This window comes from Eleutherodactylus coqui, chromosome 5 (genome assembly GCF_035609145.1).
Source record: "Eleutherodactylus coqui strain aEleCoq1 chromosome 5, aEleCoq1.hap1, whole genome shotgun sequence".
In the NCBI taxonomy this organism is placed as follows: Eukaryota; Metazoa; Chordata; class Amphibia; order Anura; family Eleutherodactylidae; genus Eleutherodactylus; species Eleutherodactylus coqui.
This window is the reverse complement of record NC_089841.1, coordinates 119,257,265-119,272,066: the sequence shown is the minus strand read 5'-3', so window position 1 is coordinate 119,272,066 and position 14,802 is coordinate 119,257,265. Positions and strand designations below refer to the sequence as shown.

At 41.6% G+C, this 14,802-nt stretch overlaps 1 protein-coding gene across 2 annotated transcripts in view; it reads right to left on the bottom strand.

Moving 5' to 3' along the window:
- YTHDC2 (YTH N6-methyladenosine RNA binding protein C2) overlaps positions 1-14,802 on the bottom strand; it is an 88,036-nt gene that overhangs the window by 36,507 nt on the left and 36,727 nt on the right. For both annotated transcript variants that reach the window (XM_066603075.1, XM_066603076.1), the window contains exons 15-22: positions 12,898-13,076; positions 10,754-10,850; positions 8,846-8,933; positions 8,681-8,761; positions 7,733-7,815; positions 3,962-4,067; positions 2,510-2,629; positions 102-374 (exon numbers count right to left, since the gene is read on the bottom strand). In XM_066603075.1, coding sequence (XP_066459172.1) covers positions 102-374; positions 2,510-2,629; positions 3,962-4,067; positions 7,733-7,815; positions 8,681-8,761; positions 8,846-8,933; positions 10,754-10,850; positions 12,898-13,076 — 1,027 coding nt within the window. The remainder of the gene's footprint in view (positions 1-101; positions 375-2,509; positions 2,630-3,961; positions 4,068-7,732; positions 7,816-8,680; positions 8,762-8,845; positions 8,934-10,753; positions 10,851-12,897; positions 13,077-14,802) is intronic.

Sequence of the window (14,802 nt, the reverse complement as noted above, 5' to 3'; positions counted from 1 at the left end):
AATACATCTAAAAAATTAGTACACACAAAAACACTTTGTAATAGACGTAAAACAAAAGTAGCAACACAGGAATAAATGTATAAATGGAGATTATTCTATACCTGAAAAGCCCTGAGCAAAGCCATATGATCACTAAATGTCCCCGCTGTAAACCTCTTTCTACACAGCATAGCTGCACGTTTTTGGGAAGCCTGAGTCGGCAAGACAAATGGATCTCGATATGCTAAAGTGCAAGCTATAGTAAGTATAGGGTCCAAGCACTTCAGAACAACTGAACATAGCACCATTTTCCCAAGATGAGGTTCCACTGGTAAATCAGCTAGGTGATGACCAAGTTCAGTCAGATCCTCCCAGGCGTCCATGGCATCAATTGTCTGCAAAAACAAATTCAATCAGTTATCACTTATATTTAAAACAAAAAAAAACAAACACACACACACTTCTAAATTTTACACTTATTTTGACTGGGGGGAAAAAAAACATGCAAAAGAAGGAACAAACTACAATAAAACTCATAAAAAGTGAAATCCTTTTGTAAAAATATATAGATCCATCACAGCACAAATTCACCAGTCCCAACGATAGAAGAGTTATGTTTTATTACAACTGTCTAATACAATAGCTCGGTTGTGTCTTGTAGTCCAGTTGGGATTAGCAGGGTAGTGGTGCACCAGTGTGACTGCCTTTCCATTTGGGTATGCTGGGAATACCCTTTTTTTGACCAGTGGGGAATAGGGATAGCAGTAGTCTGAACTCCAGAATCAGAAAGCTATAAATAACTTTTTGTGGGACCATACTTGGGGTGGCGCTCAAACTGGCGATAAAAAAAAATGCACGATTTTCAAGCGATGCGAAAGTGAACGATTATGAAACTAATGATTTTCAATGGTTTCATTCGCATTAGAGAGCCATGTTGCCATATCGCCCATTGTTTTCATGTGGCTGGAGAACTCCATGATCCTCTGCCGATGGGGCATTCCTTCAGCACTGCAGTGGTGCGAGGCAGTTTCCACATGAAAACGCCTTGCATCCAGGGATAGCAAATGGATGGCGAAAGCGATATCCTCCACATCAGTGTGAAGGAGCCCTTAGTTTGTTTGTTTGCCCTTTTTTCCTTTTAATCAAACGAGATTCTGGCAAATTATTCTGAGTGGAAATATGGTTCTAAAATATGCTCCTGTATAATTAACTTTTTTTTCGTGCTTATTAACAGGATTTTTGTTTTGGTTTTTAAGGCTTATAAACTAAAAAAAAAAAAAAAAAAAAAAAAAACACAACAGCACAAGACATGAATTTCTTGGATTTTCTGTGGGCGGCCATGTTTTTTTGTATATAAGAAGGTCTATGGGAAAATACCTAGACCGGAAAAAAATTATGCACCGAGTGACAAAAAAAAGGAACAAAATTAAAAAAGCCAAAAACAAAGCACAGTACATTTAATAACTTTCTACCTATAGCTGACATGGGAACATTTTAAAACCTGCTACACCAGTCTTAGGGCTTTACTCACAACTCTAGCAGTGTATCTGTGTATTATGGGGATAATGCTACAGCAGCTAATAAAGGACAAGTCAAAACTTTTTACATATGAGCATTGTAAATGTAATGTCTTACTGCTTTTATGTTGACTCTGGTGGTTTCTTTTCCGATGGGTTACATTTTATTAGATGAGCCTTACCAGAGGCTGCAAGGTTGCTATGTTTAACCATAGGAGACTATTTTAGAACGGTATATTATTGATCAACATTTTCAAACTTTCAATTTTACTTGCCCTCCAACACCATGTTGTGTAATAATATTACTTGAAAATCTCGCTCAGTTGACCTCTTACATTGTAGCTTGTGCAGTCTAATCTACCCTAGTCCTGCTAAGTTTTCTATTTGTTTTTGTTTGTTTGCTTTTGGGCCAATGGACAGCTCTGCATGCACCAAGCAGCTTGGGTTCATAATTGCAAACACAGCGCCTAGTGAATTCAAGTCTTGAGCAGACAACCCCGACCAATCAACTATTGATGACCTATCCTAAGGACAGGTCATCAACAGGGAATTCTATCATCAGGCTCATGCTGCACAAACCACAGGCAGCATGAACCCAGGCCAGGAAAGCCTCTATGGGGTTTTATTCTGAAGCGCTGCCTATAGGAGAAATAGGCTTTTGAATTCCGGGTTCATGTGGCCTGTAGAAGCATGAACCTGAGGGCAGGAGCCCTGAACCTCCCAGAAAACCTCTTTAAGCTTTATTAAGATTGACCAAGTTGTCACAAGTGTTTATATATGTTGCTCTCCATCTTAAGAACCGTTTATCACATAGAGAAAGCTCATCTATATGGGATAGACAGCACGAACATATTGTTAATTGTAGCACTGCCCTTTCACAGCAGATATTCACAATTGTTAAATTACAAGTAAAAAAGTAAGGGGCATATGTTGTCATCATAAGAAGTTCCAAAACTTTATTGAAGAAATTAAAGCAATCCAAATGGTGGTTACCAACCACACAGTTCACTTACCTTAAGCATCTGTACTGCGTTGCGAATAATTAAAGCTGGCGGTGGCTCTGGAGCTTTCATCAAGAAATCAGCAATCGGACAGTTTATTGGTGCTAGCAATTTAGTATGCAAGCAAAGCTCCTGTAAACAATTAATATACATAATATGATTGACCTTTGAACACCGTAAACTACTTCACAGTATATGGACACCATTTCAGAAAAAATTTACATTTACAATAATCTGCTATAACACTAAAACCACCTGCCTAATGGTTTCCCCGTGTGCCCACAGAAGCCATCATAAAATGGCTTTTGTCAAAGTAGCTCAGATCCTTGGGGTAGATTTCCAAATCGCAACAGATTTTCAGTTGTGGAAAATTGGCTGATTTTGGTGCAGATCAGTGTCAAAATCTGCATGATTTTAATGTGGAATTAATGTAGCTGCTCCTTTGAAGGACCCAATTTCACACCTATTTTTTTCTTTACCACATGGATTAGATTTGTTAAAATTTCATGAATGTGGCTTGTACTGTAAATGCACATCTGCTGACATTGAGACAGCTGGGAAGGTTGAGCATGTACCGCACTGAGGTCTGCAGTATTAAAACTGCTTCTCTGGCTGTCACCAAGGACCAAAAGTGTTGCATTTACAAAGTTACTTAAAAGGGAATCGGTCACATTTAATATTGTGTGAGGGACAGGCAGCGTGTTATAGAGCAGAAGGACCTGAGCAAATCAAGTTAGAATGTTTGGGGAAAATATTCAGTATAACCTGCAATTTATACATTGAGATCCCTACCCTTTCCATGCTTAGGAGTCCTGCAGGCAGTCCTAAGTGTATGAGTATACATAGAAAAATAAATATCAATCAATGAGTAGGACAGCCCACTGGACTCCTAAGCATAGAAAGAGCCGAAACTGAAATTAATAAATGACTAATTATTCTGACAAATATATATCAATCTGCTCAGCTCCTTCTGACCTCTAACATGCTGACTACAGATAGGACTGCAGATATTTACACCAACACAGAACAGGGTTCTTTACTTTAAAAGCAGTGAAATTATGGAGCTCTCTACCTGAAAATTTGAAGATTGTGAATACGCTAAAAGAGTTTAAAAGGGGCCTGGATGCCTTTCTTGATTGCAACAATATTACAGATTATGGTCACCAATTACTTCACAAGGGTTGTTGATCCAGGGAGTTATTCCGATTACGAGATTTGAAGTCGGGAAGGAATTTTTTTTACCATAAAATGAGGACATTTTTGGAGGTTTTGCCTCCATCTGGTTCAACACTGCAGGATAATAGGCTGAACTGGATGGACATATGTCTTCCTTTAAGTGTTACATACTATGTTATTAGGATACAGGTTCCCTTTAAAATTTTATGTAGATTCACTCTTGAAGCAAACTGACAATTATGTTTCAACTTAACTGTCCATGAGTAATGTACAGAAGGTAATTCTTACATGTAAAGGCATTCGCAGCAGCTCAGGGGTCTGGAACTCCAACATATTTTGAAAACGAAGTCTGCTGAAGAGGCGGAAACAGACACCAGGTTGGCAGCGACCAGCCCTGAAACACATGGAATCACAAAACTGATCAGTGCATGTGCTAGCAAATCTCATTTTTCAAAGGTGACTGATGATTTACAACCTAACCAAAATGCACTCAATACTGAAAGTGACAGAGTCTAATGCTATAGATTACAAAGAGGATCAACATTTCAGCAGGTCTGTCTGCCATTAAGAACACTGTACAAAAAAAGCCTTCAGTATAAAAGTGTAAATTGATTTCTGTGTATTCTCATGTGGAGTATAGCAGCGAGGAACGCGATACACAATTGCATACTGTAAATACATAATGGTACATCTCTCGTAATTGTCCCTCAAGCGGTATCTTAGTGAAATTTAACTAGAAATTTGTTGACAAAAGCAATTTAGTATTTATACCAGATACCTTTTTTTTCATTACATTACAGCATTACTTTCTTTTAGTATGAAGAAAACACAAACCCCACACAAGAAGTAAATTTTCCTTGACTATATCACTCTACATGGTCACCATGTTTAGACATACTGTCTATACAGACACTAGGAGTTACACAAGGGCTGCAGGTGAATAACAGTAGTGTCCTATGTCAGTACTTGACAGCCACAGTGCTGTAAGCAGTCATTACAGTAGAACAGTGCTGAAGCTTTTCTTGGGGAACTGATGGCAGGGAATTACAGCAAATGGACTGTAAGCAATCAGCTTTTCACAAGAAAACAAAATTAAATGGGTCAGGAGAGACTTTGATGGTACGTTAGATGGTATGACAGAACCCCGTGTGGCGCAGAGTGCTAAGAGAAGCTTAAAGGGGTTGTCTCGCGGCAGCAAGTGAGGTCATACACTTTTGTATGGCCATATTAATGCACCTTGAAATATACATCGTGCATTAATTATGAGCCATACAGAAGTTATTCACTTACCTGCTCCGTTGCTAGCGTCCCCGTCGCCATGGATCCGTCGAAATTTGCTGTCTTCTGGCGTTTTTAGACGCGCTTGCGCAGTCCGGTCTTCTGCCTGGTGAATGGGGCCGCTCGTGCCGGAGAGCTGGTCCCGCGTCGTCATCGTAGCTCCGCCCTGTCACGTGTGCCGATTACAGCCAATCAAGAGGCTGGAATCGGCAATGGACCGCACAGAGCCCACGGTGCACCATGGGAGAAGACCCGCGGTGCATCGTGGGTGAAGATCCCGGCGGCCGTCTTGGAGAAGGAAGTCGTCGCAGAGCGGGGATTCGGGTAAGTAATTTTTTATATTTATATTTATATATATATATATATATATATATATATATATATATAATTTTTTTTTTTTTTTTTTTTTTTTTTTTTTTTAATTTTTTTTTTAACCCATCCTTTGGGTTTGTCTCGCGCCGAACAGGGGGCCTATTGAAAAAAAAAAACCCCGTTTCGACGTGAGGCAACCCCTTTAATAATTTAGCAGGGATTGACTCAGCTTGGTGGTGCTAGTAATAAAATTACCTGAAAGTGCGGAATACGTTGGTGCTACACAAATGACAAGATAATGTATGTTGCTAGGTCAGTGGATTACTATGCGAAAGGATACATGGTAGCAAGGTGCTTCCTAGGCATAGGCAGTGGTAACAGTGAATGAACCTACGAGGACATGCCAAATCAGCAGAATTAAGGGGCAACAGCACAAAGAAATGGTTTTCTACAATCTGTAGCACTGAGGGTGAATTAATTTAATCAAAAGTGGATTTGAGCTATTCATGAAACTACAAAGCTGGAACTAAATTATTGTGAGATGCATACTTGATACGGATGTAGCCATTAGGGCAGTGTTTCCCAATCTTTTCAGCCTTGGAGCACCCCTGGGAAAAAAATGTGCGGCGCAGCGCCCCTACCAAAAGGGGCTGTGGTTAGGAGTGTGGCTATGGTGTGGTCAGGGGGCTTATTACGACATGATTTTTACCTCCATCGTTATAAAAAGGACAGGGCTATTTAAAAAAAAACACACAGGGAAGAGCGCTGGATGGGCTATTGATATACATTGTATTTAAAATTAACATGTTGCGGCACTAAATCCTGCAACACATGTGAATATTCACAAGGGTTTGGTGCAGATTGTTTCCACACTGTGTGGATGAGTTTCAAAATCTCATCCACTTTGCTGCTACAGCTACTATAGATTCTACAACTAATCAGCCCCATGTAGTAATCGTGTCGTCTCCACCCCCTGCCCCACCCGAATGTTCGTGGCCCCGCTAGTAACTGCAGCGCCAGTGGGAATTGCGACCCCTGTTGCGGCGCCAGTGGGAATTGCGACCCCTGTTGCGGCGCCAGTGGGAATTGCGACCCCTGTTGCGGCGCCAGTGGGAATTGCGACCCCTGTTGCGGCGCCAGTGGGAATTGCGACCCCTGTTGCGGCGCCAGTGGGAATTGCGACCTCACTGTAGCCCCAGCAAAAATATTAAACACCCCTCCAGTAATAACATTAACCCCCCCCCCCCAACCTATATACTTACCTCCGGTACTGGTGTACCTTGACTCCACCAGAAGTGGTGGGTGTACACCAGGGTTAGGCTTTTTGACAGCCAGGTGATGCCCCCACTTCCTCACTAGCTGTTTGCAGAGTGGCCGGGCTGATTGACATCGGGGGATGGAGAGCGGCGAAACAGGGGAGATTACACAGCAGCCACCAAAAAGCGGAGTCGGAGACATTCAGGCGACGGAGAGGGGAGGAGCAGCTGGGGAGATGCCACAGCAGCGGCCACAGTTACAGCTGCCAGCCACTAGCAGAGCACGGGGGTCAGCATGGTTGGCGGCACATTTAACTCAGTGCCCTGTCCCTGCTGCCTAACTCACGACTCCCCTGGCGCCGTAGTATCTCTGGTAGTGGCGGCCTGCTGTCAGATGGAAGGCTCGTGTCCTACGGAGTCTCCCTGTTGCCGATCCCCCCAGTTGTCAGCTGCTGTGACACTAGTAGCTGGCAGCTTATTTTCTCCGGCACTGGCAGCCCCACTCTCACTGTCCTGGTTGGGGAGAGGGGGGTTCTAATTTCTTCGCTGAAGAGCCAGTGGGAGTGTCCCCACCGTCCCCAGCCTCCCTTCTGCACTACCGCCTTCCTGCCTGCTGCCTCACCAATGCGAAGCTAGGGGCGTGACAGGGGTGTTCACTCCTGGTGACAGCTGTCACACCCCTAGCTTCCAGTGACGTGATTTCAGCCTGAGAGCCGCAGCACCCCTGGCAGCTTCTCGCGGCACCCCGGTTGGGAATCGCTGAATTAGGGGTTACGTTTGGAAACAGGAATAATTTTTTTTAACCTTTACACAATTTTACATGGAGTTTTGTTTTTGCGTCTGCTGGAATATTCAAGTTACAAAAATAAATTGCACTTAAAAGCCTTTTCTTAGCTTTACTATGAATACATGCTACTTATGGTTTTACACAGCACTATAGTTTCCGTTTCTTAAATGAAACTAAGATGGAACAGAAGCAAACTGAAAGCTTTTCATTTGCTTTCAATTTTTTAAATTTTTTTTTTTTTTTTTTAACTCCACTGAAATCAAAAAGGAAGAACAGATCTGCTTCATTCAGGTTTAATTTCGGCTTTAAAAAAATGGAACACATTTTTGTTGAAAAGCCAAAAAGGAGATTAAATACTAGAGTGAATGAGCCCTAAATAAAATCAGCAGGTAAGAAACAACACAGAATAAAACAATAAAACAATACCTTCCTTTCCTCTGGATGGCACTGGCTTTAGAAATCCAAACCATTTTAAGCATTGTCACGTGGTTGAGTGCATCATAAGATTTCTGTAACAGAGGTGTAGAATCAGGAGCATCGGTATTTCTCGGACGATAGATAACATTCTAGCTGCATGGGATTGCATACTGTATTTGTTCATTATTCCTACATTCTATAGTCTGTCTAGGCTTTACTAAAACACGAAGCTTTCAACTATAATGATTGACATAATTTGAACTATTTAATGGGATCTAAAAAAAAAAAGTTTTCTATTGCATATAGACTAACCTACAAATGTTGTTCTATACAAAAGGAAAAAAAACATGAATATACATTTACTGTCTATAGCAGGACCCTATGGCTATCACATTCTATTGTATATGTATATATTCAAGTATATACGCTAAACGAAGGCCATAAACAGCATGCCTTAGACCATCTGCACAGCCTGGGTCCTGGGAGCAGTGGCGTCCACGCATACCTGTTACTTTCGTTTTCAATCTGTACTGCGGATGGTCCGCGGGCGAGCCGTCGGACATGCGAAGTACAGATTTTTAAAATTAAAGTCCTGTTTTTCCTGCGTCATCACCTAACGATGACACGAAATCCGCGACCTTTCCACAATGTGATTGTGGAAGGGCTATGGATCAGATGGCTTCCATTGGCTTCAATGGAAGCAGTCAGCGTGGAATCAACACAAAAATTGAGCATGCTACGATTTCTTCTCCGCTTGCAGAAACCGCAAGTGGTTTTTGCAAGTGTGCAGGAAGAATCAATTTTCCCATAGCATGCTATGGCTTTATTTGCTGCGAATCCACGGTGCGGACACCCGTCACGGATTCCACAGCAAATATCCGTCCGTGGGCGGGAGCCCTTACTTGTGCATGGTTAGGTACACCTTTGACAGTACATATTTCCCCTTGCAATGCTCACCTCTTTCACTTTGCCAGAGTCTATCACAAACACAACATCATTTACTGTGATACTGGTCTCTGCTATATTTGTTGAAAGTATCTACAAAACATATAAGACATTAATGTAACAACTGGGTTTCACACTTTTAAACCAGAAGTAGTATTCATGAAATCTTCTACATACAATTTTGCGAATACCAACTGGTGGAGTCTTCAAAACCCTCTTCTGGTCAACAGTTTGCATGTTTGAGTGCAACATGAATATTTGATACCTGCAGGAAGCATACAAATAGACCCAAATTGAAATCTTATACACCTTTAGAAACAAAATAGATATATTCAAAAAGCAGCAAAAAATGCAACTGTTATTTGGGAAAATGCTGTACATACATACATACATACATACATACATAGGCAAAAGCCCTCACTGACTGACTTGGCACTAATTCTCTGACTTCCCAGTGTTATACAAAAGTGAAATTTGGCACGAGCATTCTTTAGGTTCTAAACAGGAAAAGTAAGGGGGTCACAACTCAATTCTTCAATGCCAATTGCAAAAGTTAGTGCACCCCTATGTAATGTACCCAATCTAATTCTTTAACTTCCCAGTGTAGTACAAGCGTGAAATTTGGCACACGCATACTTTAGGTCCTAATGAGGGAAAAGTAGAGGGGTCACAACTCAATTATTCAATGCTAATTCCAAAGTAAGTGCACCTTTATGTAATGTGACTGCCTAGTGACGTAAAAGCGTGAAATTTGGCACAACAATCTAACTGACCTCTGTGTGCATACACTGAGGAGAATTTACCTCACCTCTATGTGTATATACCGAGAATAATCTAACTGACCTCTGTGTGCATACACTGAAAGACTGTAAAGTACATAAGGAAGCGGACATCAACTGCAGGGATGGAGCATGCCATTAAGCCTAAGAAGGGGCTACAACCTCCATTCTGGGGTTAAAGCTGAATAAAAAGGGGTGTTACCTTTAAGGGTAAAAAGTGAAAAGAATGGGAGGGGTTGCACATTCTGCAGAGGGCCATCAGTATATGCAGCCTGAGGAGAATCTAATGCTCTACTATATGTATACATATTTTATTACTCGGTTTCTTTAAAGTAACTATGACTTCATGAAAATATCCCGTGCGAACAACAGGTAAACAGCTGCACCAAATTAACTGGGGCAAAGCCAGGTATATGAGCTAGTATTAAATAGAAGTTGAAATATCCTAATAGAAAATATAGACCAAACAGAGCATTTAGGGCAAATTAAATATATATATGGACACACACCTTTTAGAAAACTACACTGCTTCACAGAGAAAATGCTACACCATGAAGAAATGCTTGAAATGAGAAGATTTAAAGTTCTGAACAATCAATTTTAATTTCAAGCAATTACATGTCTCCTGTGGCTCAATAAACAGGAAGATAAGGAAAGAGTGGGGTCACCATGTTGGGCGAAACAGTCATTAATGTAGCATGACATCAATTCAAGGAGAGAGAGATCTCCCCTCCGTTCCTCCCCGCTGCTCTCCGCCCCCCGAATCTCTAGAGACAAGCGGGGAGATACTCTGCTAAGGCACTACTCGCTCGAGTAATGTGCCTTAGGGAATATACTCGCTCATCTCTATTATCTATCCTTATAATAAGTCATCCATGCGCAGGGAATCACACTGATGGCTTCTTGGACGCAGCACTTTCCCTGGCTGCGTGAAAGTGCATTTAACTGCTATAGCCAATTAAGGCAGACATAAAAAGGGCCTGAAGCCAGAGGATCACAGGAATGACAGAGAAAGACATCTGCAGGTAATATATCCCCTTCTTGTCCCAGAGCGGACTTTTGGTCGTTTTAAGTCCCTGAAAGTGGACAGAGTGGAGCCACAGTAGCAGGCGCAGCCATATCCCAATGTACAGTGGTGTGCTTGGAAAGCCTGGAGTGATTTGTCCCTTCATACTGCTGACTGATAGGTGTCACAACGTAACTGATCTTGTATTGATTGCTTATTCTAAGGACAGGACAGCAATTCAAAGTCCCGGACTATCTGCTTAACAAAATGTAAAAAAATAAATAAGAAAGAGGTGTCTACCTGTGAGAATTTTCAGCAAACCTCTTGTCATCATACAAGATGCGATCTCTTAACCCTACTATTTCATCGTACCCTGGGAGAAATATTAGTATGGCCCCTGTGAAACAAAAACAACATGATCAAAATAAAGTTTATGCCTTTGGATATTTTACAGCTAAATGATTTATCTGAACCGATTTAGGCCGGTCTCAAACGAACGAGGCGGATTCCACACACACAGTACTGATTTTTTTTTTGCAAGTCTTTTTTTCCCCGGGGGCCCTCACTAGGTGATGATGGGGGTACCTGCAGCCAATCTACAATGTCAATTGCAGACAGGCCGTGGGTCGGACGGCTTCCATTGACTCGCAAATTCCAAACAAGAATAGAGCACGCTGCGATTTTATTTCCACGAGCAGAAATCGCAATGCTTTTCCGCTCGTGTGAGTGGACATGTGAATGCTCTATTCTTGTTTATAATGAAAGATGTGAAAGATGGGGAGCGATGTTTGGGTTTGAAAATAATTTTGTTTTGTTTCTCTCCTCCCTTATTCTATATATGGAAGTGAGATTGATTGATTGACGAGTCTGAGAGGGTGCAGCCAGTCCACGAAACGTCACACCTTCCAAGGGGGACATGCAAATGTAGGAAAAAAAATGTGGTTATAGGCGCAATCCCATTTAACTCAAAGAGGCACGAGATGTGTTTTTGAGCTCCACTTCTCTATTTTTATAAAAAATTAATCCAGCATAAAATACTAGACATGTTTCAGGGCCGTTGCACCCCTTCCTCAGTATTTTAGCTGGGAATACACAGCCAGCATTGGTGTGTTCTCTTTGCAGAGGAGTGAAGCGGACTATCGCGATTTCCGCACTCCAAAACTGATCGTGTAAGAGCAGCCTTAGAAAATGCAGCATGTTTTATATTCACATATAAGTAGCAAATGCTACTACATCTATTAACTACATTACATATATAAACCAAGAACATAAAATATTCTCCAATGACAAAACTGATATAGACAGAGATGACCTTGCCCCAAGAGCTTACATAGAACAGGTGAAGGGAGAGGAGACAGTAGAGGAGGGTAGAACGTGTTCATGTTGTGGTAGGAGCAGGGTTACTGTAGGTTACAGGCTTTTCTGTACCAGTGGGTATTCAGGTTCTTCCCTTTTAAAGCTTTTCCAGGTGGTGGAGAGTCTGATGGGTTGAGGTAGTGAGTTCCAGGGTACAAGTGACACACGGGAGAAAACTTGGCGATAATTAGAGCAACGGACCCCAGCCGATCAACTATTGATGACCTACCCTAAGAATAGGTCATCAGTAGTATTCTCCCTGGAAAACCCTTTTAATGATTTAGTAAGTGATTTGCGCAAATTTGAGGGCAGAAAAAAAAAATACACACTTTTGATTGAACTTTTATTTTTAATTTATTTTACAATACTGTGCAAAAATTTCAGGCAGGTATGGAAAATATTGGACAGTAAGAAAGCTTACAAAAATAGTATTAGGTGTTTATTTTGTCACCAACAAGTGAGTGAACAAAAGAAAAATCTATTTGAAAGGATTTTTACTGTCCAACATTTTTGCACACCTGCATAAAACTTTTGCAAAGTACTGTATGCATGACACTTCTAATTTTACTTACTTTTAAATAGCACATACATATTTCGAAGTGCTGACATCAAGTATCATTTACATTGGGCTTTGTCCCCACTGGGGATCACAATCTACATTTCTCTATCAGTATACTTTTTGTTTTGTTTTTTAAAGAGTGGGAGGAAGCTACAGTAACCAGAAGAAACCCATACAAACATGGAGAGAACATACAGATTCCATGCAGCTATTGCCAGTTTGCAGATTTGAACCCAGGGCCCTATCGTGGCAAGACAACAGTGCCAAGTACACAGCTACCGTGTTGCACAAAACAGGTGCAGGGTTACCCACAGCTCAAAAGATTTAGTAGTATGCCAGAAAATGGCAAAAATTACAGCGTAAATACAAGTCTAGATTTTATTTTGTGGCAGACGTCTGTTTAAAACGGACATATGAAACACCAGTTTTAATAACTCTCCCGCATAGTGTTTATACAAGTTTTAGAATTGCACTAGACTTAATACACATATTGATCATTTCGATTTTCACTCATATACAATTGCCGTACCTGAGTCAGAATTTTGGCAGATATTATAAATAATATGCATTATCAGGTCAAGGTCCACTTTTTCATCATCAAAACTGAAGTGGTAAGCTCTGAGAAGCTCTTGTTCCTCCACACTCAAGCTACTGTTGTCAATCTGCACCAGGGAATTTTCGTCTAAGCTGCCAGGCTCCAAGGTAGCACTATTGAATGTTCAGAAGGAAAAGCATTAACAAAAAGAAAATAGCATGTTACAGCAACATCCGAAGCAATGTACCAAAGAGTCTACAGGGTCTCTGAATCAGGTACGCTCCTTCAACGGACAGTTATAGGGGTTTTCAGGAAGCGCCAAATGTCAGGGCTGTAATACACCAGGGATGGAGCAGAAGTCGCTGCACTGACCCATGTAGTGGCCAATGCTCATAATTCTAGGCGCAGCTCTCATTGAAATCAATGGAAGCAGCGATTTCATCTCCAACCATAGTGTAGCCCGGCAAGGACAGCCAATGCTGCTTGGAAAGCCTCTTTAACTCCACCATAAACATGCAAACCCACACTTATATTGTCATAGGAGTAGTAAGATAAACCACTGTCAGACACCTGTAATGCCACTTACCTTGGAGAGAATGATCACCATTTTAAAACCCAAATATGCAGGACCATTATTTCTGCCCCCCCCCCCCCCATCCTAACAGCAGTCACTGAAGGACACTTAAGTTCCTCCCATACAATTTAGATTGTTGGTCGGATTTACTAACAAGTGACCTAATGTAAATGAAGAACTTAAAAGGGGCCGTCTCACAAAATGAAGTTATCCTGTATTCAGGAGATAACTATCAAACCAATAAGAATTCCATCAGTCCTGATAAAAAAAAGGAGTCCCGAAGATTTCCAAACGAATGCAGCAGAGGCCATCCATGCGCAGTCGCTCCATTTATATCAGTGGGATTCCTTGAGATTGCCGGGCGCTATCTCTGCCAGACATTTCTGGAGGTTCCATTGAAATGAATGGAGCTGCAGTGCTTATGCATGACCAGTACTTCGCTCATTCGCTGACCTTCAGGGAGCCCCTTTCTTGGGATCTATAGGGGTCTCAGCTGTTTGACCCCCACAAATCACATAATCAGCTATCCTGTGAATAGGGAATAACTTAATTTTATCGATCTACTCCTTTATAGGACCACTCAGATTTTTTGTTTTTTTTAATTCATTCATTATGCAGCCTTCCCCCCAGTATATAAGTGAGCTAGTGCTATCTTTTCTTAGATGGCCATGTGATCATTTCTAGTCAATTTCTCAGTCTGTGTTATGCTGTTACACAGGACCTGGCTGTAGGGGGTCATAATCATTCCTTACAATTACTGATGAAGATCACACAGCTATGATAGAGGAGATCACAACTCATCCTCCTGACTTCAGTCTGTAGCTTATTTAAAAGACTATAGGAGCTAATGATAATTAACCTGTTCCTCTCTGCAGGAAGAAATGGTACAGCTGTGCTGATGCATCATGGGGTAGATATGTCAGTTAAGCCAAAATCTTTCAGCATCAAGATGATGATTGGTAAGGAGGCTACACTGTAGGGAAGTGATTGGAACACAGAGAAATAGGGGTTGTCTAAAACTAGGGCTCCACTGTGAATCAGTTTCTCTAGGGAGAAAAATCAAATTTACAATGAACCTTTTAACCACCACAAATAAGATCTGACCAGGTGGGATGTTCAGCCTGGAACTTACTTTCTCAAAGTGAGGCTGCATTCACACGAACGTATATCGGCTCGGTTTTCACGCCGAGCCGATATATACACGTCGTCCTCATCTGCAGGGTGGGGGGGTGAGGGGGGAATGGAAGAGCCAGGAGCAGGAACTGAGCTCCCGCCCCTCTGCACTATTTGCAATGGAAGGAGGGGGGGCGGGGATAAGTGCCGAG